This window comes from Saccopteryx leptura, chromosome 1, assembly GCF_036850995.1.
Source record: "Saccopteryx leptura isolate mSacLep1 chromosome 1, mSacLep1_pri_phased_curated, whole genome shotgun sequence".
In the NCBI taxonomy this organism is placed as follows: Eukaryota; Metazoa; Chordata; class Mammalia; order Chiroptera; family Emballonuridae; genus Saccopteryx; species Saccopteryx leptura.
Window position 1 is genome coordinate 126,715,034 of NC_089503.1, and position 13,447 is coordinate 126,728,480.

Consider the following 13,447-nt stretch of genomic DNA (forward strand, 5'->3'; position numbering starts at 1 on the left):
AGCTCTAATGCACAGACGTGTACTCCAGGAGAATCAACACATCTTCTTCTAGATATTTGACCTTGAATTTTTAATGGTAAAAAGAGCAAACAAATATAATAAGAGTTCTTCTTAAGCAGTGAGGGTATTGGTCGAGGACCCATGGTTGTTTTACTGGATATCTGAGACTTACTTACTTACGCGATGGGAAGTACATAGGCCACCACTTGGTTTATAACAAATATGCAGCTTGTATATTTCTATAGTCCAACAATAGAGATGATCCAACATTTAAAAAGTGACTAGAGGGTTGTTACTAAAGTTGTCACTGCTGCTGAGAGGAACGTTTCTGTCGTAAACTTAGGGAGGTCAGAGGGCAACATGATTCTCCCCTGGGGTTGGGGCTGTCCTCCACTTTCTCTGCTTTAAAATTATGGCTGAGATGTGATCTTTGATTTACTATCAGTAAAACATATAACAAGGTTTCGAAAACATTCTTTTCCTTGTCTGAGGTGATTTTCTTACACAAAACCATCCTTATCCAATCACCCTTTATAATGTGTCATATATCAAGATACTCTTTCAATAAGTTGGCAACATGAAAAGCATCCAAGAACAGAGAATAAATTATGTCACTTTGAGCAACAGTCAGGAAATAAAACAATGTATTTTTCTCATACATGTAGGCTACCATATAAAAAATGGGAAATTTTATATAACCCAACTAATACTTTAATTATATATCCTTTTCCAACAATCTATTTTTTAGAAAAAAATGAGCTAGATGAAAATTATTAGCATTTATATAAAGCAGTCTTAATTTAGAGAGATGTTTTTAAAAAACTATTAAAATGTAATTTGATTCAGTGTTATTTTTTGTTTTTGACTGAAATGGAAGAAAGGCTTAGTTTTATTGGCCAAACCTACCATATTTTATCATTTCTCAGATGCCATTGTTTGTGAAGTATGCTACTGTTTTATAAGAGAGAAAAATGCTCCCATGAGACGCAAGACGTCAGCAGATTTCAGAGATGTTAAAAATACATAAACTCTTATAATCAGCAAAATAAGTTTCTTTTGCCCTGGCCAGTTGGCTCAGTAGTACTGTCAGCCTGGCATATAGATGTCTCAGGTTTGATTCCCGGTCAGGACACACAGTAGAATCCCCCATCTTCTTCTCCATCCCTGCCCATTCTCTCTCTCTCTCTCTCTCTCTCTCTCTCTCTTTCTCTTTCTCTCTTTCTCTCTCTCTCTCTCTGTTTCCACTCCCCTCTAGTAGCCATGACTCAGTTAGAGTGACCTGGCCCCAGCTTCTGAGGATGGCTCCATGGCCTCTTCCTCAGGTGCTAAAAAATGGCTCTGGTTGCAATAGAGCAAGGGCCCCAGATGGGCAGATTATCACTTCCTAGTGAGCTTGCCAGGTGGATCCCAGTCAGGCACATGTGTGAGTCTCTCTCTGCCTCCTCTCCTCTCACTAAAATACAAAATTCAAATAAATAAATAAATAAAAGTCTTTTTTTTACCTACATATCTTTAGGCAAAAGAAATTAAGCTTTATAAGCTGAGGAGTCTTTAAATGAGATCAACCCATCTTATGTCCAATATATAAAAGCCCAAGTTTAATAATGGAAGGAGGTCCTGTTAGGTGGAGCTCACTAAGTTTACAGGGATGATGAATGTGCTGAGACTGCTATTAGGCCCTGTGTGGGAATCTACCTTGTAAATCTGCACAAATCTTGGACAAACAATGTAGCACAGCTGAGTTCCCCAAAGTTAGTTTTCCAGTCAAACCTCTGCCCTTTGCTGTTTAGATCCTCTGCTCTTCGGAGAGTTCAGGTTGCCAATAGGCTCCCCACAACCTTCCCGGGAACTTAGTGAAGACCTATTTTCCCCTACAAGGTCTCTATTTAAAAATGTTTATGGATTTCTGTAACTTGTAATGTTGCTTAACAAGGGTAGTATAGTTTGGAGAATCTACTTGGTATTTATGCGTGAATACTTGCCATATTTTTTGTGGGTGCGTGGTTACCTGCATACCATATCACACAATGAGTTCCTGTTCCCAATTATATCATGCAATAACAAGCAAAGTACATAGACCAAATATGTCTATAATTACAGGACTCTTCCTGGGCTACAGTGTAATCAGCATCTTTAAAGTGAAGGTGGACTTTAGTAATGATGGAACCAAAGCCCTCCACATAGATGGCAACACCAGAGGCCAGAGCCTAAAGGGTTTACAGGTTCTAAAACTACATTGGGAAAGAAATGAAGATATAGATCCCGTACTTCTAATTTACCAGATACTGCCATTCACATCTGTTAGCATTTCCCCAAGGCAGTGGCCTATAAGTGGACGCAATGATAAACCTGCATGTCATGCTCAGATAGCGGGAGATATATTATTTCTAAATTTTGTAATGAAATCTACTATGTATTTTTTTTGACAAATATAACATAATTATTGACCCCACAAGATGTTTCCTGTTGCCTTTGGTCAGGATACTTTATAAAAAGGGATGAGAGGCCCTGGTTGGTGGCTCATTGGATAGAGTGTCGGCCCAGCTTATGGATGTCCTGGGTTTGATTCCTGATCAGGGCACAGAGGAGAAGTGACCATCTGCTTCTCCCCCCCTTTCCCTTTTCTCTCCCTGTTCCCCTCCTGCAGCCAAGTGGGTCGACTGGTTTGAGCATGACCCCAGGCAATGAGGATAGCTCTGTTGGAGTGCATTGAATTCAGGCATTAAAAATAGTTTGGTACTTAACCACCGGCCCCAGAGGGGATTAACTAGTGGATCCAGGTCAGGAAGCATGTGAGAGTCTGCCTCACTACCTCCCCTCCTCTTACCTTAAAAAGGAGGGGGTGATATTATGGGATAATCATGGCATCCAATGAGCATTTGCTACCCATCAATTCTCAGACTCAGTATTTTTTATACATTAGCTTATATAACAAGTGTTATGTAAGTCTTGAAAAAAATCTACTTTAATAGAATGGAAAGGAAACAATGGTTAATTGTGTGTCTAGACTATGTACTCAGATCCACATTAGACAATTTTCATTGGCTTGTCTCATTTAATGTTAATGATGACCCCCAGAGTTGGGCATCATTGCTTCCATTTAATAGATAAAAGAACTAGGTCTCAGAGGGAAGAAATAAAGATTGCCTCTATTCACCCATCCTATTAGAGGCCACACAGCACTCCAGCTTACTTTCCTTCAAAGGCGCTATGTTTCCTTAGTGTAATTCATTTATAGAGACAGACTTAGAGATAATATTAAGTAAATGTTATCACACAAGACAAGGCTTTTCAAAGAACACATTAGTATCCTGTTTTGTTACAATCTCTGACAAAAGGCACGTGAAACTTTGAAAATAAAGGAAAATCTTTTCACTTCTGAAAAAATGTCTGAACAGAAACTATGAGACTTGGATGTAGTTATAGGAGAATGATGGCTGCAGTACAGTGAGGACCTGAAGATACGCTCCAGGGACCTCTGTACACAGCAGGAGCACCTCCATCCTGCATCACTCGGGAATTAATTGAACGTGAATGAATTGAAGTGAAATTATGGATTTTGCTTGTTAACAAAACTTGGATCTCACCTAGCTAGCTCTAGGAAATCTGTTATTTTCTAGGTGAGGGGAACTTTGCTGATACAGAATTGGGGGTAAAAGTACATGAAGCTGACATCCATGAGACTCTCACCAGAAAGGGAACTAAGAATCGTGTTGCACTAAGTGGCTGAGATTACAGTTTCAGTTTGTAGAGAATGATCTCGGGTCCTTTAAAACCAGAGTGACTTTGAGCAAATGGAACCTCATCTGAGTTTCAGTTTTCCTGTATGTAAAATGGGATGTAGATAGTAGGGATGTTGGGAAGATTCAAGGAGTTAATACACGCACATCACTCAGCACAGCACAGTGGCTAGCATACACTGCACTCTCTACATATATACCTGGTATATGTTATACTATGACATAGTATTTAATAATATAAAGTGCATACCCCCAAATAGAAAATCACTTGGCAGAAACCCAGAAGTTTGCTCAACTACAGAGAATTTACTCTAGATAACGTTATTTCTTCTATTTTTAAAAAGCTAAGAAAATAGAGAAATATCTACTCACCTGGAAAAGTAAAGCAGCAGAATTTACCCCATTATTCATAGATCTGTTTCTGAGGCAGATTCTCAAACTAATATGCTCAGGATCAGAATAAGCTGGTGGTTAAATGCAATGCAGAGCCCATTTCTGGATATTGCAAGCTCTTCTTGCTCTGAATTTAATAGAACCAGCAGCAGTGTCTCTGAATTGAAAATATTGCCGCTCAATGTATGCAGACTCTACCCATGGCTGAGGAATGAAGCCTACATCTCATCCTGCAGAATTATATCACTATATATTCTCCTTAATGATTTGCCAAATGCAGTTCCTTTAAAGTTTTATTACTCCAACTGTTCTATTTTTTCCACTTCATGCCTCCCCATTCCTTCATGAACGGTCACTTATTTCAAGTTCTTCCTTTTCATCTGTCACTTGTATGAACCCAGTTTTGCCCATCCATATATTTGGAAGGAGAACAGTTATACCATCTCTTTGCCTGAGACCCTGTTATCTTAACACCAGTGCCCAGAGGGAAGGAAAAAAGTGATGTCCAATGCAGTGGTTCTTCATTGGAGGTGTTACAGGGACATTTAGCAATATCTGGAGAAATTTTGGTTGTCACATCCTGGGGCAGTGGGAAACTGGCATCTATAGTTCGAGGCCAGGGAGGTCAGTAAATATTCTACAATGACTAGGGCAGTCTCTACAACAGAAAATTATCCAGCCCAATTGTCAATAGCGCTGAGGCCGAGAAACCCTGGTCTCATGGTCAGGAAGAAGCAGACCAGCATTTCTAGTTACATCTTCCAAATTACTAGTTGTGTAGTCTTTGCAGTTTTATAACTATTTTTCTTAAATCTTAGTTTATGTTACCTGTAGAAATAGTATATAAAGATTTTGTCCAATAGGACAGCATTTACTTAAGAGAAATTGAATTCCCTGTGAGTAAGGCCTTAAAAATGACTATTTCTATCTTCCTATGATGAGAGACAGCAGTTTCAGGCCTGATTTTGTGCAGGCCAGGGAGGCACTGAGTGAGCAGGTCTCTTATTCCCCAGGCCTTCTCCTCTTGCCGCCCAGGAACATGAAGCATCATGCCCTCATGTAATCCAAGGTGGGAGGACAAGAAGGGGCAGAGAATGTTTTTCTTTTATCTGTTGGAAAATAATTTCTGAAAGCATTTTGCAGTCTCTTGTCTTATTTTTCAGGATCATGTCACATATTCATTCTTATCCCCAGCACGGGCCCAGTGAGTGGGGTTGCCATGGCTGGCTTGGACCAATCAGATTAGCCCCCTGGCCTGGGGCATGCCCCATTCAAGGGTGCTGTCAGCAAAACCCTGGTGCAGATTCCTCCTCTCCCGTGGGGAGTGAGTGATAAGAATAATCACTATGATGAATGAATGCAAAGCCCCTTCATTAAAAGTATCCCCTTCATACAAACTCTTCCACCCTGGCTGGGTTTCTTGACTTAGGCTCTTTGGGATGCAGAAACTAAGATTTTCAAATTTCTTGCAAACAGGCTTGTAAAGGAGGAGAAAGTTTATTATGTAACATTTTAGGGTCAGCAGAATGTGTTAAAATACATGGGTATTGATTTTCTGAGTAAATATACTATTTGGATTGTTGTTTTTTTGCCATGTGGTTTTGCTTTAAAAATTTATTTCCAAGCTCTTTAGGTTTGTGCACCATCTTTGATGAGGGTGTGTGTGTGTGTGTGTGTGTGTGTGTGTGTGTGTGTGTATGTGTGTTAGGAGGAACAACCCCTTGCAGCCCCATGGTACCCATGTGACACAATCCAGTCCTGTGCTCTGAAATCCACTCTTTCCATAGTTCATGTGTCCCCCAATAACCAGCTCAGTAGAGAAAATCTCATATCCTGTACAAATCCAGCCATTGAGCCAAACCCATCAATAATTGAAATAAAAGTTGTGAAATGTTTTCAATGTGAAAAATGCCCCAAATGGTAGAAACCTCCCTTCTTATGCTTTCTTGAGAATTTTTGTCCCCAGTTTCCTCTCTCCAGCCAAACACCTGCACGCCAGGGGCAGAGGGGGAAGGCTGTAGATCTGTGGGCATGGAGAGCTGAGTTCCTCAGCATCTAGAGCCGGGCCTGAGTAGAGCATCATGTAAATGCCATAAGGAAGGCACATGAAACCATATTTGGGTTTGTGAGACCAAAATGGAACTCGGTATCATTTCTGTGTGATTCCTGAAACACCGTTACTCCTAATGGGCCCTTTACAAGACTGTAGTCACAGAGGCAGCCACTTGACAGATCAATTAGGTGTTGTTAGTATTAAGTGACATTTGCACCAGGCCAGGCCTTAAAGGACAACTAGTTGATCTATCTTTCTGGGTTATTTTTTAAAGTTATATAAAAATGTAACAGAATTGTACATCTGTAATTTTTCACTTCAATTCTTGTTGTTCCTGGGGTTTCTCACATTAGTGGACAATTCTGCCATCACCTGATCATCAAGCTGTTAGCCCCCTTAAGCTTCCCCTTCTGCTTCCTTGTCTCTCTTCCTCTCCTCCTCCTCCTCCTCCTCCTCCTCTTCTGCCTTCTCCTTTCCCCTCCCCCACCTCCTCTGTCATTATCTTCAACAATGACCTCTGCTGATTTACTTGGAAATATTTCCCTGTTCATCCATTTTCATTGTAATATAAAATATTCTAAGTGGGTTCTGATTGCCTTATGAGAGACTTTTCATTTTTTTCTTTATGTTTGCAGCCCTAACCCTTTCTGACCTCCTTCCTTCTGTCTGCTTCCTAGATAAGGAATCTCACTGTGGATGGGCACTTTGGTGCGTGGTCCCCATGGACGCCCTGCACGCACACGGATGGCAGCGCTGTGGGAACCTGCCTCTGCCGCACCCGCTCCTGTGACAGCCCGGCCCCGCAGTGTGGCGGCTGGCAGTGCGCAGGTCCGCGCATGGAGATCACCAACTGTTCCAGGTGCGTTGCCCTCAGCAGACGGGCCTGCTTTCATGTGTAAACTCAGGCTGTAGATGAGCGTGGGAAAACATGCCTAATCTAGACCTTCTCACCTCACAAGAAAGGTGAAAAAGACAGGGACACTTACCACTTCAAAATTATATCATCTGTTAAAGGAGACTGTAAACTCTGAAGTAGATTATAAATCTGAACCTATTCTTACGTCCCTCATTAGATTAGGAAAAATCTTGCTAATGTGCACAATATTATTGGCTTGTTTGAAGGAATTGACCATGTCAATTACAGTCATTTTCTGGAATATGTAGACTAGTATCCCCTTATTGGTATAACACAGTATAATACTTTTGTTGTGCACTGGCCTAATTCACTGGGCTCTTCACAACTGTCTGTCTTTGTTTTTTGCTTTTTTTTTTTTTTTAAAAATTGAATTTATTAGGGTGACACTAGTTAACATAAATATACAGGTTTTAGGTGCCCAATTCTACAGCACATCTCTGTACACCATATTGCATGGTCCCCACTGCCCCCCAAGTTCCTTTTGACAGCATCAGTGATGACCCCCCCCCCCAGTGGTTAAAAATGAGAGCTATAGGCCCTGCCCTTCTGACCTTGCCATTGAGTGGTTCCTGAGAATGAAAGCAAGTCTTCCATCAAATCAAGGCAGACACATGACACTGATACACCGCCTGTCCTTGTAAATGGTGGTGTCTCAGGTCTCTGTCTCTTAGGTAACAGAAAGACACGCCCATGAGAGTTTCCCACAATGCACATGTGATGCTGTCGCAGCCGGTCAGCCAACCTTCTAGGCAGACCAGGGAAAAGCCTCCTCTGTAATCACGGCAAACACTTCACCAAGGGGAGGCCCCCGCCTTGCACCCAATGATTGCAAGGACAGAGATACACTCATAGTATATCAGCTCAACCTCTCTTAGATGCCAGTGAGTTTATCAATCTAAATTTATTCCTAACTGCCCATCTCTAGTTAGGGGAACCTCTTGTAGAGATTCCAAAAGCACTAGGCCTTGTTTGAAGCAGCTTCCTCTGGAGTGAGAGCACTGATGTCAGAGAGCTTTTCTAGTTTGAGAAGCTACCTACCTATCCAGAGCTGATTTTTCTGAGTCAGGGTAGCAACTAAACTCACATGTCCACACATGTCCATCGCACTATGGTGGGACAGCTCTCTCTGGCAATGTTTGTACTTGGACAGTTGGGCTTCCTGGCTCAGTGGTTTTCACAAAAAAAATAGCTCATCTGCCCCCTAAAAGCATTTTGATAAACTCAATGCTCCCTCAAAGTTATTGCATCTAAAAGTTCAGTATTTGCAAAGATATAATTTCTCTTACATCACTCTTGAAATGTGTAAATGGAACCTAACTACGATAGTCACTTCCCATTGAAAAAATAAAAAATGGTGAGCTGGCTCTAATTTAACATTTAGAAATTTTAAGTTCGTTCTTCTCTTTAACGCCCTCTTTCTAGTATTGCCTTGTAGAATCTTATGTTATAGTTTTATGTCTGAAAGTCTTATATCAGTTGCCCTATCATAATTCTGTGCAGCTACTGCAAAACAAATCATATACATGGAATTAAAAACTTGTATTTCGCCCTGGCCGGTTGGCTCAGTGGTAGAGCGTCGGCCTGGCGTGCAGAAGTCCCAGGTTTGATTCCCGGCCAGGGCACACAGGAGAGGCGCCCATCTGCTTCTCCACCCCTCCCCCTCTCCTTCCTCTCTGTTTCTCTCTTCCCCTCCCGCAGCCGAGGCTCCATTGGAGCAAAAGATGGCCCGGGCGCTGGGGATGGCTCCTTGGCCTCTGCCCCAGGTGCTAGAGTGGCTCTGGTCACGACAGAGCGATGCCCCAGATGGGCAGAGCATCGACCCCTGGTGGGCGTGCCTGGTGGATCCTGGTCCGGCGCATGCGGGAGTCTGTCTGACTGCCTCCCCGTTTCCAGCTTAATAAAAAAAAAAAAAAAAAAAAAAAAAACCACTTGTATTTCTGACAACCGTAAACTTGTATTTCTGACAACTGTAGGCTTTATATTTTAAAAATATGCATTTTTAAAAATTAACACAATTGATCTAAATAAATATGATGGGTATTACACATTTTGACTAATAATTACTTAACATTGAAAACTGAGATTTTTATTAGAATTCTATTTCTTAATGCTGTTGTTTTTAGTTCCCAGTTATGGTTTCTCTTCAGTCATGAATACAGCTGTAATCCCGATACTGGCAAGGCTTAGTACCAATTCCATTTTTCTTGTTTCATTTTTCTAGTTTTAAGTACTGACAGGTCTTAATTACATAAGTAGTTGGAAATGTAAGATCATAGCATTGTCACTCACTTCTCTGAGTTTTTGGGGTTTTTTTATTCAAAATTATCTACCAAAATCATGATAATCTAATATCAAAGACTTTTTCTAAATGTCCTCTGTTAGTTGACAATCTGTTTATGTTAGCCATAAATTTTATTAGAAGCAAAGCACTGGAAACCACCTAATTTGTAAACTGAATATTTTTGCTCAGTCTGTACTTCCTCAATTTGTGCAAAGTCCATTAAAGAACCTTTAAGAAGACTGTTCAAATGACTCTGAATTCAACCTGTTATTCTCTCTGTATAGGTACTTTGTTGAATCCAATACACTCAGAAAGTGTTGGAAAATTTGAAATATTGCTCACTTAATACATTTTGCAAATATAATATTTTTTTACTTATATGCTTTTATCTCATAACATCATTTAAATATGTTTTCTCATTATCTTGGTGCACCAGGATTAAAGATTATTCAATTTATAAAGAGAAATCTACAATGCAAATTAATTAGCTAAGCCAATTTTTACCATTAAACCAGGGCCAAGTCAGACTTATATCTATCAGAAAAATATGGTTTTATTTTATAAATAAACATTTGAATGTTTATCTTCATGATACTATGTCACTTCTAAATTCTATTTCTTAGCAAGGAGGAGAGAGGGGTGGAGGGAGGGAAGGAGAGGGGGAGAGAGAGAGAGAGACAGAGAGAGGTAACTAGCAAATAGAAAGGTAAAAGGTCAAGGGTAGGCCCAGAGCCTTGGCAGGAGTTTGTCATCTAGATGTATTGACTCTCTGCGGCCTTCCATTTTTCTTATCTATATCTTCCTTTATGGAGCTTTAGGAGCAAAATCAGTGTTCAGCCTAGGATGGTCAGGAGTGCCACTGTGACCCGAGATTTGTGTTCAGGAAGTAAATTGGCAGGTGGCCCAGCACCAACCTCTGTGGTTGCACGGGGAGGAAGGAACCTTGACTGAGGGAGCAGTGGCCTGGACTCCAGGCCCAGTAAAGAGGTCAGCTGAGTTCTATGGGGATCCTGCAGCTGGGACGGCCCTTAGTGACCATTAGATCCTCTCAGCAGAGTTACAGCCACCTATGCTCTCAGCAGTGGGAAGAAGCCGGGTGTGTGCCGGACAGTGCTCAGAGCACACTGTGTGGCATCCCCTCTTATGTGCTGTGGCAGTAGCTGAGAAACAGAAGAAGCCAAGTCCTTTATCGAAGGCTGTCTGCTGTGTAGTATATCAGAGCTCCCAACACCCAGCTCTGTTTACATTCGATACTGGGCAACCCGCAGACCAGTTCAAACAGTGTGAGCCATGGAGTAGGTTTCTTGTGTCTTCTATTTATTGTTTGATTGTTGCTTGATTTTCTTTTACAACTATACTCAATTCTGTCCTCCTATAGCATGATGACCACAGTAGTATTTTATATTTTAAAAGCAATATTTTATATTGTATAAAAGTGGTTCATTTTTTTTATTTTATCTTTTAGTATACCTACTTTATTTTATATCCATAAATAAATAACATAAATTAAGATATACACAGTTTTCATTCCTTATTTATACTCTGTGTCTTCGTCAAACTTTCAAGAGAATAGCCAAGAATCTGAATCTAAAATATACTTCTTTCATTTTTAATAAAGTTGTTTTAAGGCTTTAAATGTTAGTTACTATGTTCTATATCAGTATGAATGCTACCAGGAGAATTACTGATTTTTATTGATTTTAAAAGTAAGCATAGTGTGTAGATTTAGATGATTATTTTGTTCATGTGTGTACTAAATTATAACTGAAATAGAGCAAGTCAAGCAAAAGCCTACATTCTGGAGGTTCAAGGGATTCATCTCTAATTGCTTTTCAATGAATAAACTTTTCTTAATAGATTTATATTTTCATAACTAAAATTCATTAATAGTTTCTAATATACCCCAGTTTGAATTATTTGTAGTACACTTAAAATGTTATTGTTAAATGTCCTACCTTTCCTCTAAAATCAGATACCTGGGAGAAAAACTGCACGGTAATTGAGATTCACGTGATTCAGTACGTTCAGTCGCATGGTCCCTGTTCCCTTTCCCTTCACAGCCCGCAGTCGGGTGGTCCACTTGGGGAAGCACCTGAATTTGGAGATGGGTGCAGATGGGGATGGACTCCATGCCAGTCTCACTCAGTGGTCTCATTGCTTCCTCCCCCAGGAATGGAGGCTGGACCCCCTGGACCTCCTGGTCTCCCTGCAGCACCACCTGTGGGATCGGCTTCCAGGTGCGCCAGCGGTCCTGCAGCAACCCCACGCCCCGGCACGGGGGCCGGGTGTGTGTGGGACAGAACCGGGAGGAAAGGTACGCACCACTTGGCCCTCAGCATCGCCACCCTCACACTTCCAGTACGGTCGGTTCCCCTGCGGCTTTAGTTTTGGATCTAGCTGAGCTTATCTGTGGCATCCCTTTCTGTTTAGCTGAACTGTCCTCCTCTTTTCCTGACATCCTTATTTTGACCAAAGCCTTGGGTTGACAGCATCCCTAGGCCTCTGTAGTCCCTGCATGGTTGGCTCAGCTGGCCAATCCCCAACAGAACAGAGATCCAGGAACAGTGGGCTCCCTGTCCCTGTCTGTGCTGGGCTCCCTGGAGACTCAGCAAGGGAGTTTGCTAGAGAAAGTTTGTGTTTGTTGGACTCTAGCTACACCGGTCTCCAAATCTACAGTTCCGTGTAAGGCTTAAGGCAGTCCTGGGTCCAGATGTATTGGCCAGATGAAGTAAAGTTCTTTCTTCATCAGAACTTTATTAAGCAACTGGAGTGTAGGTGAGAACATATTCAAGGTTTTGGTTACATGTATAATGAGTACACACTTGTCTATTAACAGATACCCTCAGTGAAGCAATGGTGTGACCCAGAGGGAGATGTTCTTTTTCATGTGTATTTTAAGCTTTCAGAGCGCCATGGGGACATTTCAGTTCAGTCTTGCATTTAACAGTTTGTTGGTTTTTTATAGAATCAGACATTTGATTTTGGCCTCATAAAATCTAAAGTTGTGATATTTGACTCTCGTTTTCAAAGTATATTCCCGTTTATGGTCGTTGGAAAGTATCCAAGTAGGTAATTTTCACATCACTTTCAGGATTCTTATTCTGTCATACTCACATAAACTTACTGTATTGATCCATGTGAAAGAAAATGACTTTCAATATGTTTTAATTAAATCTAGTATGGCTTGTGTCTAGTGATAATGGGTTTACTGGGAGCCTCATAAAATACAGTGTGCAGTCACTTGCTCTGTGATTAATATTTAGATAGACAATATAATATTTATATTATATTTTTATATAGGCTTACTGTACAGATAGTTCTCTACCAGATATTTATTACAGCCTCAAAACAACCAGACAGAATTATTCTTTTCTTTCTTCACTGTGTTCTTAAATTACCAATTAAAATGTTATTCCTTTCAAGTCAGAGGAAAGTGAATGGTGATTTTTACAAAGCAGGGTTGGTCAGTTTAAAGTAGTTTCCCCTGAGAAAGTCTTTTGTTCCTGAGCGAGCACCAGTTGATAAGGGAGAAAGCTGATTATGGGAGAGGCTCACCCTGCTATTTTCAAGCCTTGTAAGATTTTAAATTGGTTGAGAGTTTTTAAATGCTATACATTGACATATAGCATGTCCCACTCGATTAAAGCCACCCTCATCTATGTGATGCCACCCTTAGAATCCCGGCACATCCACAAGCATCATACCTGTCCTCACCTTTCCCGGCCCGAGCACACAAGAAGGAGAAAGCTGTTTAGTGCTGCAGTAAACAATCTGTGTGTTCAGTATCCATTTATGATTGATCCTAAAACTTCATTCTCAGGAAAAGATCCAGATAGCTGGGGTGTTTGGAGGACTTATATATATTAAAAAAAAAAATTTTTAACAGAAAAAATGCTCATTTGGACTAAATGAATATTTGGACTTAATGGAAGAAATTTGGGTTTAAGTAATAAATGAATGGGAGGAAAGAACAGAGACTAAGTAAGATTTTTTTAAAATTGAAGCCTTCCTATTTGATAGCCTTTCTAATGGCTTAGCAAAAACAAAACAAAACAAAAAAACCC

The 13,447-nt window shown here is 40.7% G+C and overlaps 1 protein-coding gene across 2 annotated transcripts in view; it reads left to right on the forward strand.

The window, feature by feature from the left end:
- SEMA5A (semaphorin 5A) overlaps positions 1–13,447 on the forward strand; it is a 487,022-nt gene that overhangs the window by 401,233 nt on the left and 72,342 nt on the right. For both annotated transcript variants that reach the window (XM_066374585.1, XM_066374594.1), the window contains exons 14-15: positions 6,864–7,045; positions 11,554–11,697. In XM_066374585.1, coding sequence (XP_066230682.1) covers positions 6,864–7,045; positions 11,554–11,697 — 326 coding nt within the window. The remainder of the gene's footprint in view (positions 1–6,863; positions 7,046–11,553; positions 11,698–13,447) is intronic.